This window comes from Hyperoodon ampullatus (genome assembly GCF_949752795.1).
Source record: "Hyperoodon ampullatus genome assembly, chromosome: 2".
In the NCBI taxonomy this organism is placed as follows: domain Eukaryota; kingdom Metazoa; phylum Chordata; class Mammalia; order Artiodactyla; family Ziphiidae; genus Hyperoodon; species Hyperoodon ampullatus.
In genome coordinates, this window is record NC_136915.1 from 33,659,342 (window position 1) to 33,677,373 (window position 18,032).

General features: G+C 37.7%; 1 protein-coding gene across 1 annotated transcript in view; it reads left to right on the forward strand.

Moving 5' to 3' along the window:
- RLF (RLF zinc finger) overlaps positions 1 to 16,131 on the forward strand; it is a gene marked incomplete at its 5' end in the record, with an annotated part of 80,753 nt that extends 64,622 nt beyond the window's left edge. Inside the window, 3 exons of the mRNA XM_079698211.1 lie at positions 325 to 461; positions 6,200 to 6,341; positions 11,256 to 16,131. Coding sequence (XP_079554337.1) covers positions 325 to 461; positions 6,200 to 6,341; positions 11,256 to 15,905 — 4,929 coding nt within the window. The 3' untranslated portion in view covers positions 15,906 to 16,131. The remainder of the gene's footprint in view (positions 1 to 324; positions 462 to 6,199; positions 6,342 to 11,255) is intronic.
- Positions 16,132 to 18,032: the final 1,901 nt, after the last annotated feature.

Consider the following 18,032-nt stretch of genomic DNA (forward strand, 5'->3'; position numbering starts at 1 on the left):
GTTATACATAATTTGATTCTTTTATATAGTAACAATGTTCATGAGTAATTTTTTTAACTGTACAAAAATGTTTTATCTGTGTTGGGACTGCAGTGGAACTTCCTCATAGCATCTGTTCTCTTCTCTGTTTAATACTTTCTTATATGAAATTTTTATTCCAGAAGACTCAGCTATTAGTTAGTAGAAGAAAATTATATCTCCCTAATTCTTGCCTCATCAATTACCAAAGATAGAAAATGTTTATAAAGAAGTTTCATGTTATATAACAAAGTTTACAGAAAAGTCACCATTTTCTTTTTGACTTAGTCATCTCATTTTTGATAGATTGCAAAGGTCGACTGCAAGGAGGTACTAGACATCATATGTAATCTGGAATCCGAAGGTCAGGATAACACAGCATTTGTTCTTTGTACGACTTACCTTACCCAGCAGCTCCAAACTGCAAGTGTATATTGTTCTTGGTAAGTATATTTAGTTTTTATTCCCTTTATTTGTTAGTACATAGTATATAGCATTTAGGGTTTATGTAATGTTGGTTTATTTCAAACTTGAAGACTAAGCAGATTAAATGATGACATGAGAATTAAATCTTTCTTAAAAGCTAAACCATTTAATTAAAAATATTATTGGTTTAGTCTTTTCCAGGAGAGTCCAAAAATAAAGAAAGAGTAAAAAGTCTGAGCTCCTCTCGATTATTCCATGGAGAGTTGTCTGTTAACTTCAATATATATCTTCTTTGAAGATAAAATTATGGCAGTATAAACCAAATTGTTGTTAGGTTGTTTTCCTTTACATTTATTACATCTTCTGATAGTCACTTTTCCCCTCTTATTTGGAAACTCACTAATTATCTAGGTTTCTAGGTCAAACTTGCACTAGAGAAGGAAACCCATTTGAATTGTAATCTTTTTTTGCAACTTTGGTACTATTTAGCACAATTGCATTATTTGGTTTTAATTCAATTTATATCTTGTTTGCCTACAGAGTACTTAGTTGCTAAAAAGGTCACAGTAAGTGTAACCCTTGGTTCTTTCATCCTAACTGTATTGAAACTATTTAGGACAGCAGAACAAATGTGGTACACAGGAAACCTTTAAAATGCAAGACTCTATCGATAAGTATCAGATTAGTGGTATGGAAAACACTGTAAGAGATTAGAGAAGGGGGCTCACTGTACACCAGTGTTTAAGGAAGATGTCAGGGAGGAGGTAGTATTTGAGCTTTATTTCAAAGAATGGGTTGGATTTGCATAACCTTGATTAGAGGAGCTTGTAAGAATGGCTTGAAGTTGGAAGTAAGCATTTTGTTTATAGGAAAACCTAATAAAACCTTTCATATACTTCAGCCCTTATTGATCTTCCTTTGGAGCATCGGTGTATATCTATAAAGTTTTATAGTTATTAGCATTTTTTATGTTGCTGTATTTCTTTTTATTTACTGCTTTTTATAGAAATACTATTTGAGTTCCTTAAATTATCTCTCCCAATCCTCCTAATAATCATTGTACAGATAAAGCAGTGGAGGATCTGAGAAGTCTTATAATTGCCCACAGTCTCAGAGCTAAAGTGGTAGAGAGTAAAGCCCAGGCGTTTTGACCCCTAATACAGTGCTTTTCTTCTGTGCAGTTGTTTTCTTGGTACAGGGACAGAATTCACATCACAGTCTTCTACCAAGTCCTCTGTGCCAGACTTATATCTCCTCTGAGAAAGGAGATACTGGGATAGGGGCTTAAATATCATTGTGGGCATTTTGTTAGCTAACCAAAAAAAAAAAAAAAGGTGCTATAAGTAAAAAGAATTTTAGCAGAGCAGTGAGATTTTCAATCACTATCAAGTAGAAGAATTTGTTTTTCATGCATTAGAAATTAGAGATTTAACCTCAGTAAAGCAGATGTATTTACTTGTGGAATAACCCCCATTTTTTTCTTTTTACAGTTGTTTTCTTTGCCTATAATGAGAAAATATCTGGTAGCTATAGCGAGGTTTTTAGTGCAAAGAATACATTAAATCACATATGGGATGTGTTACGGATTATAAAGTGTTTTTCAAACTACAGTCACACAGTTCTTTTAATATTCTTGATATAGCTTCCCTTTTTTTTAGTGAGTCTAGGATTAATGTTGTTCTGCAGCAGGAAAGGATTAAAAGGGATTTCCCTCTTATTGGCCTCCTGAGGAGCTATAATGAGTAAAGGAGAGGAAAGAAAATCTTAAATCACTTCACACTTTGTTAAAAGTAAGCTTCTTCCAAGCAATTCAGAGGGAAATAGAATATAAAATTTTAGAATTTTAAAACATTTCTTTTCACCCTTCTGTTGTTTTCAAAGGCTTTGGGGTTGGGTGGGTGGGGAGGCGGTGGTAGTGGGATATTGGAGTTAGCATAGCCATAACATAAAAACAGTTAATTTTACTGAGGAAAATGAGTCCCAGGAATTCTGTTCAAATAGGATAGATTCTTTTGTTGTGCTAGAGGTGTCCTGTGTTGAAGATAGTAGGCTATATGGGAGTATTTGTCTAGAAAAGAAAAAAAATTTTATTAATTGGTATTTTATTGATGACAATAAAGTTGGAATATGATAATAAAAGCAGGCACTTATTTTAAATACACATATTAGAATTTATTAAGTGTCATTCTCGAATTTGGTCACCATTGAAGATATTTGAAAGGTAAACTATGTAACTGTCACCCAAAACAGTTTTTTATTCTTTTAAATTTCCTTCAGAGACATTTACAAATTACAATAAAATATATCATTACTTTATAGCAATTACCATATTACTGATCTCAAAAGGTATATCACTCAGCTTATTCATTAAGCTTAACCCCAAAAGATTTTTGGCTATTTGCAAAAATCAAAGAAGTGCTGGAGGAATGAGTTCCCTATATATGTCTAGCAATGGTAACATAATTAGAGTAGCCATGCAAGTAAGAAAGATAACCCTTTTGAATGGGACAGTGTACATACAGATGTGTAGTTGCTGCTTCTTTAAAATAAAATGATACAGTTGAACGTTAAACCTCCACACTAAGCTTTCAGTGAGTATTTGATAGGTTGACGTTTGGTTTCTGTAACACCTCTGAGCTTTAAATCTTTTATGTTGTATATTTGTGTTTCTTCAGATGTAATTTCGTGTCTCTTCTCTCCCAACTAGACTGTGATATACCAGGGTCGTCATGTATGTTGTCTAATTTACAGTTCAGTCCCCAGCACCTGGCAAAGACCAGATCCAGATATCCATTCATGTTTTATTTAACTGAATTTTTTAGAGGAAAAATGAAGTCATGAGAATCATCTATATTTGCAGGAGCCCTCTTTAGGGAATGGTCATTCCTTAACTCCACAAAGTTTTCTTTGCCTCATTTCTTCTTTTTTTTGCGGTACGCAGGCCTCTCACTGTTGTGGCCTCTCCCGTTGCGGAGCACAGGCTCCGGACGCGCAGGCTCAGCGGCCATGGCTCACGGGCCCAGCCGCTCTGCGGCATGTGGGATCCTCCCGGCCCGGGGCATGAACCCATGTCCCCTGCATCGGCAGGCGGACTCTCAACCACTGCGCCACCAGGGAAGCCCCTTTGCCTCATTTCTAAAATACCTAAATTGTGGATCACAGTGTGACATTGTGGGCCTCCTGCTTTGCAGAAACAGTGCAGTTTAAGGTTCTTGCTTGGTAGCTAGATGTCTGCCAAAATGTGTTTCCTATTATTAATAGAACTAAATTTCCTTTCCAATTTTTATGAATTTGTACATAATTTGTTGTCTTGAGGTAGGCGGTGGGCTAATTTGAGGGTGCAGTAAATCATCTGAACATTGGAAGCATCCATATAGTAGAATCATTTTCAGTACATTCTTTAATCGTTGTCCATTTTTTAAAAAATCACATCATTGTAGTGGTTGAAGAAGTATTGTCCTAGTGCATGTATGATCCAGGAGGCTATAAGTTGCTGTTGGTGGTTTCATTGTTCCAGTGTGCAGATTTGAATGGATGATTAAAGTGACATCTTGGCATTCTCACTAGTAATCCACCGGTTTTCATGGTGTCAGGCATGTTTGTATGTTTGGGTGGGTAATAGTAGTTTTAGTTTGTATTGGTAATAGTTTTAAATCACTCAATTGTAACTGTGGAAATAAGTGTACAAATATAAAATACATGATAGAAATGTTCTTTTTTGATCATGTTTATTTGGAGTTAAGGTAACTAGAGTTTGAAATATTTAATTTGGAATAAATCAAGCCCTAGACATTCTGATTTTTTTTAAAAAATAATTTTGAGAGACTTTAATTCTCAACCTGCCTTTTATCACTTTATCAGATTTACCTAACTTTAAACTTGTAGCTAGTTGGTGAATTTTAGATAGTAGATATCCTTTACCCTTTTATCTTCATAATCAGGTTTTACTAGCTTTGATAATTTTATTCTTTTCAAATAGCATAGATTTCACATATATTTTGGTAGGTACTTATTTTATCTCAGAGCATATGTAATTCTCCATTTCCTTTGTTATTCAGAATTTTGCATTATTCTCTAAAGTTTTATTAGTAACATGCTTACATGTGAATGAAGCAGTCTTCTAAGTTTAGAAATGAACAGTCATCCCAGTTACTTGCCTGCCTGGTAGCTGTTCTCAGTTTTTACTTTTTCTGGTTAGGAAAGCAATGCTAGTCACCAAACACAAATATTTAAAGGCATTTTAAGTTAATTTTACTTGTTATATATAGCTCAAATTTTCCATCATTAAATATTGTAAGCTTTAATCATATATGTCTTGAGACATATATTTATTTCAATCTTTGAAGCAAGTTTTATATCTACGTAAGAATTTTACCATATGAGAATCCCAGTTACCTCCTTAAAAGTATAAGAAAATACGTTCTGTTAAATATGTTTGTTTTTAAATCTATTATAAAAAGAGGTGTATTCATTTCTTAAGCTTTGGATTTGTATTGTTTCCTGGAATAGTCTGTGTTAATAGCAAATCTAGGATATTAGTGTTCTAAAACTGGCTCGTGAAAATAATATTATTTTTTAATGGAAGTCATTTAACAAATACACAGTATCCATTGAGGTTGTACAGAAAAGAGTCACTTAAAAAATTTTTTTAATAAATTTATTTATTTATTTTTGGCTGCGTTGGGTCTTCGTTGCTGTGCAAGGGCTTTCTCTAGTTGCAGCGAGCGGGCGCTACTCTGGGCTGCAGTGCGCGGGCTTCTCATTGCGGTGGCTTCTCTTGTTGCAGAGCGCGGGCTCTAGGTGTGCAGGCTTCAGTAGTTGTGGCGCACAAGCTTGGTTGCTCCGTGGCATGTGGGATCTTCCCAGACCAGTGCTCGAACCGTGTCGCCTTCATTGGCAGGTGGATTCTTAACCACTGCCCCACCAGGGAAGTCCCCAGTCACATTTTTTAAAGTGATAACATTCTCTTCTGTTTTGCTAAGGAACTTTCCTTGAATTCACATTTCATATTAACATTAGCATTTCTATTCTGGGCATTTGTTGAGTTTCTAGTGCTTTTCCTTTAGAGTTTTCTCTTAGCCCATTCAGTACTTTTATTCAACTTATTCTTTTCAAGCTTTTCTTTGTTTTCATAATGAATATTTGTGGGATATTTCTTGTATTTTAGCCATTTGTGGGGATAATGAATATTTGTGGGGATTTCTTGTATTTTAGCCATTTCCAAGAGTGCCATTTTAATAGTTTTATTAGTAATATTTAAGATATTATCATTCCAAGATACAGGCCTAAGTAGCATCATGACATTTTAGAGATGGAAAGGGCCCATGAGATTAACGTGGTGAAGTACTATACCATTAGAATATTTCATAGTTGTATACACTTTGTTGGCAGCGTATTGATGTCTGATGATCCTTGCCCACTAGGACAGGGCTTAATTCAGTCAGTATAATTACCAATGTAGGGGGTAAAACCTTTTGGAACAAGATGGGATCTAAGTAAGTCTTTGAAAAGGTCAGCATAAAGGAAGTAGTCTTTTGTTGTTTTTATTTTTGCCCAGGTACAAAGAAGAAAGAAGTGGGGGAATTTTCAAGGAGGATTCTTCTTAATAATTTTACTAGTTTGAGAGGAAGCAGAATATAGACAGTTTTTTTTCTTCTAGTTTTTACTTACTGTCACCTTTTTGTCACAAACCAAAAAATTGGGGTAGCAAATACCAGTTGCTTTAAATGTTTTACCGTAATCTTTCTTTTTATAGGGAATTGACTCTCTTTTGGAGTAAACTGCAAAGAAGAATTGATCCTTCTGTAGACACTTTTTTGGAGCGCTGTCGTCAGTTTGGTGTCATAGCTAAAACACAGCAGCATTTATTTTGCCTGATTAGAGTTATACAAACTGAAGTGAGTAATTTATGCTTTTTATGCTGATTGTTTTGGAGGGAAGAAATGAGTGGGCAGATAACTTCTCAGGCAACTCCTTTTAAATAAGGGAAAATGAGAAATAATGGGGTTTAATAAGGTTATGGAATGGGACATATCTAGCTGTTTCTACAGACTTACTTCCTAGGAATCTACAATATTTTTTCATGGGAAATAGTGATTGACTTGACAGACCACTGGAGGAGGGAAAGATTATGTTTCTTGGTTGTTACCTCAACCACCCTATATCTGCTTTTCCTAGAACAGTGTTCTGTATTTTATACAGGCATGTTTGTTTGCAAGTTAACATAATAATTATAAATAAAGAAAGTAAAATTGTATTTTTCATCTCCTTCAGGATGGAGTGATAGATTAGGTTTTGGAGTAACAGAACAGTTCCAGAATCGACTGTACACAAATTATAAACTTCTGTGCAAATTAGGAAACAAGTTAGGTTTTTTTCATTTTTTGTTTTTCTTAAAGAAATAAATATTTCCTAAAATGAAATGAAGTGCCTTGTTTTTTTAGTTCAGCCCCATAAATGTATGCTAAGACTGCCAGCCTGGAGATTTGAGATGATTCTTATGCTATGTTCTGTTTCTGTTTTGTTTTTAATACCTACTCATGACTGAGATCTCTATATACCCATATCTATAATGGTTTATGCGTATGTTTTATGGGTTACATCTTTGACAGCATCCAGGGATTGTTTATACTAAAGTCAAGGCACAGTTGTATCTTTGATACCTCCCATCTCCTTTAATGTAACCTTCCATATCCTATACTTTATTTGAAATACGTGTATCTAGTCTTCTCCAGTGAAGATAGGAAAAGGTAAAAGTTGTCTGAAGCAAATTCATGGTCAGATAAGCTAGGTGATAATTATTTCTAATCACTGCAAATGAAGTTGTGTCTCCTATCTCATAGGGAACATGTTCAAGTAATTACAGAACTTGCCTTGTTTAAAAAAAATTAGTACAACTGGCCTTTAAAAAGTTGTGTGTTTTTTTTTTCCAATCTTTAAGGGAAGTATGAGTTTTCTGTTGCTGCATAACAGATTACCACAACTTAGCACTTCAGTTAACACCCATTTATTAGCTCACAGTTTTGTAGGGCAGAAGTCCAGCACAGTATGGCACGGTTCACTGCTCAGTATCACAAGGCTGAAATTGAGGTGTTGGCCAGGCTGAGTTTTTATCTGGAGGCTCTGTGGAAAATCCACTTCTAAGCTCATTTTTATTGTTGACAGAATTCAGTTCCTTTCAGTTGTAGAGCTGAAGTCCTCATTTTCTTGCTGGCTGTCAGCCACGGTCTGTTTTCAGCTCCTAGAAGCCACCCTCATGCCATGCCTTCATTTTCAATCCAGCAAAGGCACTAGGAATTCTTCAAATCTGACCTCCTCTACCTCTGACTTCCAGATCTAGGTTTAAAGGGCTTGAGTGATTAGGTCAGGTCTAGGTAATCCACTTGTCTTAAGATCAGTGGATTTGAGGCTTTAATTACATCTGCAAAGCCCCTTTTGCCATGTAACGTAACATAATTATAGGAATGATGTTTATAGGTTCTGCTTATACTCAAAGCAAGGGGATTATACAAAAGTGAAGGTCAGTGGGGGTCATCTTAGATTTCTGTTTACCTCAAGGAACCACAAAAAATGGGAAAGCTGCTAGAGGATTAGGAAAGGTGGGCTTCTGACACAGACAAGGAATTTGCTGTCCATTTGTATAACCAGAACCCATTTCTTTCTCATCTCAGTCTAGGACATTTTCCACTGTAATCCTTGTTTATATTTGTCCTGAAGGGTAGGAAAGTTATGGACTGGTAGGTGGAAGGGGAGTGAATGTGGAATTCTTTTCAAATTGAGAGACTTACCTCTAGCTTTTTAAAAGAGAGGTGATCTAACCTGTATCAGTTGGGATCTAGTTCTACTGTGAATGGTAGATATCCCACAGTGATAGTGGTGTAAAGAAGATAGAAGTTTCTCCCTCTCCTATACAGGTAGATAACCCAGGTAGACAGGCCAGGGTTGCTGTCATGGCTCCACATATCAGAAACCCAGGTTCCTTTTATCTGCTGTTAACACTTAGCTTCCATCTCATATTCCAATCCCAGCTATAATGTCTCCATTCCAGATAGCGAGAAGTGGAGTGGAGAGCAAACCACACTACGACACACCTTTTCCCCCACTCCTTCCAACACACACACACACACACACACACACACACACACACACACGTGCGCGCGCGCGCGGTTACATCTAGCTGCTGCAGGGGAGAGCTAGGAGATATGTTGATTATTTGATTATTCCAGGTGACTTTGTAACCAGATAAAACCAGGTGTTCTGTTTTTATAAAAGAAGAGGTGAAACGATATTAGCACAACTAGCAACCAGTCACATAGCCCTTGGGAAGGAAAAGGTTAATGATGCTGAAAAGCTTTTGTGGGCGTTGGGTCTCTTGCGGAAGGAGGGCCTTGTAATAGAACCTCCTTATTTTCTGGGCTTCAGTTTCCTATAAACAAAGAGCTTAAACCAAATGATCAATTAAAAGTGCTCAGGGGCTTCCCTGGGGGCGCAGTGGTTGAGAGTCCGCCTGCCGATGCAGGGGACACGGGTTCGTGCCCCGGTCCGGGAAGATCCCACATGCCGTGGAGCGGCTGGGCCCATGAGCCATGGCCGCTGAGCCTGCGCGTCTGGAGCCTGTGCTCCGCAACGAGAGAGGCCACAGCAGTGAGAGACCCGCGTACCGCAAAAAAAAAAAAAAAAAAAAAGTGCTCAGAGTTGTTAAATTTTGATTCTGTGACTTGAGAAAGTCATATTGGAAGGGATAACTTTAAAAAATCCAGGGTCTCTCTCAAGACTTCAAAAATAGTACGACAGAAGAAAAGATGTGGCTGTGGTTATATTTGAAGTAGAAGGCATAAGAAGAGGGATAACCTTGAAGCCAGTTTATTTGGCCTTAGGGCCCTTTTTGGTGGAACATATAAGTAGTACTGTTTTGCAAAACATGACTTTGTTTAGTTTAATCCCTTCTCTTTAGTAATAAAGAAGCTGAATATTAGAGATGCTTGACTTGTAAGGATCTAGACCATGGGTATCTTGACAAATGGCATAATGTGATGTAAGGTTATCATTTGTAAGTCAGAGCACAGAGGACTTGGAGAAAGTCTGTTAAGTTTTAAAATCATAGGTTCTTAACAAGTTACTTAACCCCTTTGGAAGACTCTGTGAGATAAACAGCAAAGAATGTTCTTTCTTAAACACCATAATCTAGTTGAAATGGTAAAATTTGTGAAATCATTAAGAACACTTTTCAAAAAAAAATAACTACCATTATACATTCTGAACAGATATACCAAGAAGTTACTTGTTAAAGGAGTGATGAATAAATTAGAATTAGGATATGGAATGTGGAGCTGAATTTTGAAGAAACTGATAGATATGAATAATTTGATAGGTTTTAAACCAGGAAGCTGAAGAAGTACCTTGGCATATTGTATCAAGGGCACATGGCATATAGCCAAGTCAATTAACTTTGGAGTTGGTATAGAGTGTAAAGTGGTTAAGACTCAGACGCTGGGAAAAGATGCTTTAAGTTTAAATTCTTGCTCCTCTGCTCACTAGCTGGTGACACTGGCAACTAATTTTCTGAGCCTTGGTTTCTTCATCTATAAAATGAGGATGATGTATGCAAAAAGTTTATTTAGAATAGTGCCTAGGATGTAGTAAGGAGTCTGTAAATTGATGGCAGTTATTTCTTTGTGTTCTCAGCATTTAGAATGGTGCCCAACGGGAATAATTGCTTAGCAAATTGATGTTTGAACAGTGGAATTTATCCTCAAATATTTTACATGGGGTTCTGTTGAATTTTTACTATGTGCCAACATTGTAATACTCATTTTGTGTTACCTTATTTCATTTTTACAACAGCATTAGGAGGAAAATCCAGTACTGCCACTATAATTATCATTGTACAGATGAGGAAACTGAGGCTTAGAGGAGTTAAAAACTTCTCACTGTAGTGAAGCTGGGATTCAAAGTCATACTCAAAATTCTGCGCTCTTAAGTACCGTATTTTAAGCCACTCTGCCATAAGATCCTGCTTTTCTTGGTTTATATTATTTTCACGCACCCTTTCAGCCTCTCACATGAAAGAATCATCTTAAATGCACTTGCCTTTTATCATATACGACCAGATCTTTTTTGTGATTTTTGACGATTTCTGAGAACCTGCTGCTATAAAGAAATTTTCTGTTGTTTTCCTGTGGGAAACTGAGATTTCAGTACACCTGTAACTATAGAGTGAGTATTAATTCTTTTAGGAGGAAGTGGAAAGGATCATTTATTCTAAGCCTTGAGGTTTTGAAAACACCCAACTGTTCATGACATAGACATATGAGTTTTTTAAATTGAATTCAGTCTTAGACTCACTTTTATACATGTGTTTCCTCTTGCACCCATTTATTTAGGCCCTATCCTTGCTGCCCAGCTTGAGACAATTCTTTTTTGAATCCTTCAGTGACCTTATTTATCCTGACTGAGCTCCTTTGAATTTATGTGCCTTTATACATTTGGCACACAGATAAATTCCTTGAGGGTTAAGGACTGCTTTAATATGCAGTGCCTTATAAAGTTGGATACTCTATAAATGTACATTGTTGTTGTTCATGGTTGTAACCTCTAATCCAGTCCTTTGCATGTTGAAAGAAGGAGGATCTAAATGTAACTTGCAGGAAGAAAGATTTAAGAACTTTAAGAAGTAAGTGTGTGTGTGTGTGTGTGTGTGTGTGTGTGTGTGTGTGTGTGTGTGTGTGTGTGTATGTATCTTATCAGTGAAAGTTATGTAATGTTTCCAAACTGGGGAAAAAAAACCTTTTCTTCCCTATTTTTCTTAACAGGCACAAGATGCTGGTCTTGGGGTGTCGATTTTACTATGTGTCAGAGCTCTTCAACTCAGATCAAGTGAGGATGAAGAAATGAAGGCATCAGTTTGTAAAACAATTGCTTGTCTTTTACCAGAAGATTTAGAAGTTAGACGAGCCTGTCAGCTTACAGAATTCTTAATTGAACCCAGTTTGGATGGATTTAATATGTTGGAAGAACTGTATTCCCAACCAGATCAAAAATTTGATGAAGAAAATGCACCAGTTCCGAATTCTCTCCGATGTGAGCTTTTACTAGCTTTAAAAGCCCACTGGCCTTTTGATCCTGAATTTTGGGACTGGAAAACTTTAAAACGACACTGCCACCAACTTCTAGGACAAGAAGCCTCAGATTCTGATGATGACCTAAGTGGCTATGAACTGTCTATCAATGACACCGATGTTTTAGAGTCATTTCTTAGTGATTATGAGGAAAGTAAAGAAGATAAACAATATAGAAGAAGAGATTTGACAGATCAGCATAAAGAGAAAAGAGACAAAAAACCCATTGGTTCTTCTGAAAGATACCAGAGATGGCTTCAGTATAAATTTTTCTGTTTGTTATGTAAGCGGGAATGTATAGAGGCCAGGATTCTTCATCATTCTAAGATGCATATGGAAGATGGAATTTACACCTGTCCGGTTTGTATTAAAAAATTCAAGAGAAAAGAAATATTTGTTCCTCATGTGATGGAACATGTTAAAATGCCACCAAGCAGAAGGGACCGCTCTAGAAAGAAGTTACTGTTGAAAGGCTCTCAAAAGGGAGTTTGTCCCAAGAGCCCTTCTGCAACCCTGGAGCAAGGTCAGTCATTGAATGAACAAGCCAAAGGAGAGTCACATGAATATGTCACATTCAGCAAATTAGAAGATTGCCACCTGCAAGACAGAGATTTGTACCCATGTCCTGGCACAGACTGTTCCCGTGTGTTTAAGCAGTTTAAATACTTAAGTGTGCATCTTAAAGCTGAACACCAAAATAATGATGAAAATGCCAAGCACTACTTAGATATGAAAAATAGAAGAGAGAAGTGTACTTACTGTCGACGACATTTCATGTCTGCTTTTCACCTGCGAGAGCATGAACAAGTGCATTGTGGTCCTCAGCCTTATATGTGTGTATCTATAGATTGCTATGCTAGGTTTGGATCAGTGAATGAACTGCTTAACCATAAACAAAAACATGATGATCTGCGTTATAAATGTGAATTAAATGGCTGTAATATTGTTTTCAGTGACTTGGGACAGCTTTACCACCATGAAGCACAACACTTTAGGGATGCATCTTACACATGCAACTTCGTTGGCTGTAAAAAGTTCTATTATTCCAAAATTGAATACCAGAATCACCTCTCAATGCATAATGTTGAAAGTTCAAATGGAGATGTGAAGAAATCAGTGAAACTTGAGCCTGCAGCAGGAGAAAAGCAAGGTTATATTGGTCAGCCCCATCTACTTGACCAAACTGATAAATCACATTTACCAGAGGATCTTCTTTTCTGTGCAGGATCAGCTAGTTCTCAAATAGAAACTGCAGAAAATCTGAAAGAAAACAGTGACAGTAATTCTAGTGATCAGTTAAGTCATAGCTCTCCAGCTTCCATGAATGAAGAGTTAATTGACACACTGGATCACTCTGAAACCATGCAGGATATATTATTGTCTCACGAGAAAGTCTTTGTGCCCTCCAGTTTAAAAGAAAAATGTTCCAATGTGGCAGTTTGTTTTGATGGGACTAAGTTTACCTGTGGTTTTGATGGCTGTGGTTCCACATACAAAAACGCAAGAGGCATGCAGAAGCATCTAAGGAAGGTTCATCCATACCATTTCAAACCCAAAAAGGTAAAGACAAAAGATCTCTTTCCCTGTTTGGGTAATGAACATAATCCGACAACTGAAAAGTTTGATACAGAACCTAAACCTATCTCGGATACAAACAGTGACTCCCCAGATGAAGGTCTAGATCACAATATTCATACTAAATGTAAACGAGAACATCAGGGTTATTCCTCAGAAGCCTCCATTTGTGCTTCTAAAAGGCCTTGTACAGAGGATACCATGTTGGAACTTCTGTTACGCTTGAAGCATTTAAGCTTGAAAAACTCAATAACACATGGATCTTTCTCAGGGTCATTGCAGGGGTACCCATCCAGTGGTGCTAAGTCTCTTCAAGCGGTGTCATCTACCATCTCAGACCTTAATTTTCAGAATCAAGATGAAAATATGCCAAGTCAGTACCTGGCACAGCTGGCAGCCAAGCCTTTTTTCTGTGAACTTCAAGGATGCAAATATGAATTTGTGACCAGAGAGGCTTTGTTAATGCATTATCTTAAAAAACATAATTATTCAAAAGAAAAAGTCCTTCAGCTAACCATGTTTCAACATCGGTATTCCCCGTTCCAGTGTCATATCTGCCAAAGGTCATTTACGAGAAAAACACACCTTAGGATTCATTATAAAAATAAACATCAAATTGGCAGCGACAGAGTAACTCAAAAACTATTAGATAATGAAAAATGTGGTCATGAAGGCCCATGCTCAGTAGACAGGTTGAAAGGTGATTGTTCCGTGGAACTTGGACGTGATCCCAACAGTAACTCTGAGAAGCCACACTGTCATTCTAAAAAGGATGAATGCAGTTCAGAAACAGATTTGGAGTCATCCTGCGAAGAAACAGAAAGTAAAACATCTGATATTTCATCACCAATAGGTAGCCATAGAGAAGAAGGAGAAGGAAGAGAGGGGAGAGGTAGCAGGAGAACTGTTGCTAAAGGAAATCTCTGCTATATTTTGAATAAATACCACAAACCATTCCATTGTATCCATAAAACTTGCAACTCCTCATTCACCAATCTAAAAGGCTTGATTCGCCATTACAGGACTGTACATCAATACAACAAAGAACAGTTATGTTTAGAGAAAGACAAAGCGAGAACCAAAAGGGAACTTGTCAAATGCAAAAAGATATTTGCTTGCAAATATAAGGAATGTAACAAGCGTTTCCTGTGTTCCAAAGCTCTTGCTAAGCACTGTAGTGACTCTCATAACCTAGACCACGTTGAAGAGCCGAAAGTGCTTTCTGAAGCTGAGTCAGCGGCCAGGTTTTCCTGTAACCAGCCTCAGTGCCCTGCTGTTTTTTATACATTCAGCAAGTTGAAGCACCACTTGATGGAACAGCATAATATTGAAGGAGAAATACATTCAGATTATGAAATTCATTGTGATCTTAATGGCTGTGGCCAGATTTTCACCCATCGCAGTAATTATTCTCAACATGTATATTATCGACATAAGGACTATTATGATGATCTGTTTAGAAGCCAGAAAGTGGCAAATGAAAGGCTACTAAGGAGTGAAAAGGTGTGTCAGACAACTCACACTCAGGGGCATGAACATCAGACTACCAGGAGATCGTTTAATGCTAAGGCTAAAAAATGTAGCTTAATCAAAGAAAAGAAAGCTCCGATTAGTTTCAAAACAAGAGCTGAAGCCCTCCATATGTGTGTGGAGCATTCTGAGCACACGCAGTACCCTTGCATGGTTCAAGGATGCTTATCTGTGGTGAAGTTGGAGAGCAGCATAGTGAGGCATTACAAACGTACCCATCAGATGAGTAGTGCCTATTTAGAGCAACAGATGGAAAATCTTGTTGTTTGTGTTAAGTACGGTACCAAAATTAAGGAGGAGCCCCCTTCTGAAGTAGAGCCCTGTATAAAGAAAGAAGAAGATAGAAGCTGTGAATCAGAGCTCACAAAGCACAGCCATTCCCCAGGTGACAGTAGCATACCTGTCCAGGCCGCCGATTCCCTTTATCCAGGTGAAAGGGATGGAGGTCAGAAAGGATGTACAGAAAGCAACCCAGTTTTTGATGCAGATACTCTGCTCTACAGAGGAACTTTGAAATGTAACCATAGTTCAGAAACCACTTCTTTGGAACAATGTAATACAGTTCAGCCTCCTCCTTGTAAAATAGAAAATTCCATACCTAATCCTGATGGGACTGAAAGTGGGACTTATTTCACAAGTTTCCAGCTGCCTTTACCAAGGATCAAGGACTCAGAAACGGGGCAGCAAAGTTCAGGGCAAGAAAACACTGTAAAAAATTCAACCCATGTCCCAAAAGAGAATTTTAGGAAGCATCCACATCCCAGGTCATTTGATTTGAAGACTTACAAACCTATGGGATTTGAATCTTCATTTCTGAAATTTATTCAGGAAAGTGAAGAGAAAGAAGATGATTTTGATGATTGGGAGCCTTCAGAGCACTTACCATTAAGTAATTCTTCACAACCCAGTAATGACTTAACAGGGAGTGTTATGGCAAATAATATGGTGAATGACAATGACCCTGAAGTTGACATACCTCATTCTTCCAGTGACTCTGCAATTCATGAGAACCTGACTGCAATCCCACCTTTAATAGTAGCTGAGACGACAGCAGTTCCTCCCTTGGAAAACCTGAGGGTCGTATTGGACAAAGCATTAACAGACTGTGGAGAACTTGCCTTAAAACAGCTTCATTATCTTCGGCCAGTGGTTGTCCTTGAAAGATCTAAGTTTTCCACACCAATTTTAGAGTTGTTTCCAACAAAAAAGACAGATGAGCTTTGTGTAGGAAGTTCCTAAATATTTTGTTTTAGAAACAGACTGGCTCCAACACTGCAACATGGGGACAATTGCCAACTCGAACAAAGGCTGAGAACCAGCCACACCATTGTTTAGGGTAGAATAGGCTGTGTATTTACATGAATGTATAATATCTATGTCAGCAGTATTGGCTGAGTCCATTAGCTCTCCAGTTGGTTTATTGATTGGGGTTTTTTTGTTTGTTTATTAAAAAAATGGAACTGTATTCTTGTTTGGTGCTAATTAATACATCAAAATATATTGGGGCTTCCTTTTTCAAATTAAGTGTGCATGATTGTATATGGAACAAATACTAAGATCCCAGGGTGGGAGGGCTAGGGAAAGGGATATGTTCTTACTTGACTTGAATGTGCACCTGAGGGTGCTCTGTGTAATATATTGTACACTACAGCATCTTATATTTTTTGAGTTGAGTTTCAATAAATTACAATTTTTCACCCATTTTTTGTTTAGTCATAATGAGTTTTCATGCCACACATAAATTGGAATTGCACTTATATTTTCTGGAATGTGCACTTATATTTTACCCCAGTAGTTTTTTGTTTCTTATTAACCAAACCATTCAGATGAAGCTTCCTTTTGAATGACTATTGTCTTAAAATTTTTGTGGAAAGAAAATTCTGAGATAGAATAATTAGCTCTGGGAGTCAAGATAGCTCCCAGAAGAGGATGGCCGGGAGTTGTCCAGGTAGAAAGGAGAGCGTATGCCGAGCATAATGTGAAGGGCACAGCAAATTCAGAGATGTAAAGTCATGTTTCCAGGCAACTACAAATAATTTGATAGGCTGGCAGTAAAAGGGGAGCACTGGAGCGGATGAGATTATTGTAGAGATAGGCAGGAACCAAACTGTGAACACTAAGGACTTTGGACTTGAGTCCATAGGCAGCTGAGAGCCTTTGAAGAATTTTAAACAAAACATTCATATTAATCTATAGATCACTTGAAATGAGTGTGATTTGAGGGGCTGAGAATGGAAACAGTAGATATTAAGACTATTGAAGTAATTGAGGCAAACTTGGTGAGAGTCTGTACTGACAACTGCAGCAGAGGGGTGAGTAGATGAAATTGCAAAATTCAAGAGGATTATTGGATGTTGGAGGGTGAAGAAAACGTTTTGAGGAAATCTTAAGGTTCAGTAGTGATACAACCAATTGAGGTGGGACTACAAAAGGAAGAAATGGATTTGGGGGAAGAGGATGGAATGTATTCTTATAAATACAGCAGCTTTATTCTCTGTTCCTTTTAAAGTTTTCAGCCACTTTCATTAGCTAGCAATGAAACGACTCATACTCCTAATATCCCTTTCTTATGCCTCTGGTTAAGATTTTAAGATCTTTTCTCTGACCCTTAAACCTTGTTTTATCAGCTCTTCAGGGATTTCATTCTGCCACCTCCTCACCCTAAGAGTCTAAAGCACCCCCCAAGCCCAAGTCATTTCTTGGCTCAGATCCTAGTAGGTAACAGGATTCTCAAACAAGATTCTGTTGAAAGAAAAAGTGACAGAGTGGAACATCTTAGAGGTTGAGGTCACTACTGACTCCTTTGGGATCTTTGGCTAATTTCTTCTGTGACCTTCAGTTTCCTCACTTATGAAGTGAGGAGGTGTAGGTGATCATTTTGAAAGGTCCTTATCTGTGATCTGAGCATGAGAAATAACCAGTGGCCTCATTGTTAAAATTCCTAATACTAGAGATTTTTAGATCAGACCAAGAGAAAGCTGCTAATTTGTTTAAGACTCAACTATATCCAGCCAAAAACAAATTGTAAAAATTTAAAAATAAAGGGGAGGGCTTCCCTGGTGGCACAATGGTTAAGAATCCGCCTGCCAGTTCAGGGGACATGGGTTCGAGCCCTGGTCCAGGAAGATCCCACATGCCGCGGAGCAACTAAGCCAGTGAGCCACAACTACAGAGCCTGTGCCCTAGAGCCCGCGAGCCACAACTACTGAGCCCGCACACCTGGAGCCTGTGCTCTGCAACGAGAAGCCACCACAATGAGAAGCCTGCACACCGCAACAAAGAGTAGCTTCGGCTCGCTGCAACTAGAGAAAGCCTGCACGCAGCAACGAAGACTCAACGCAGCCAAAAATAAAACGAATTTTTAAA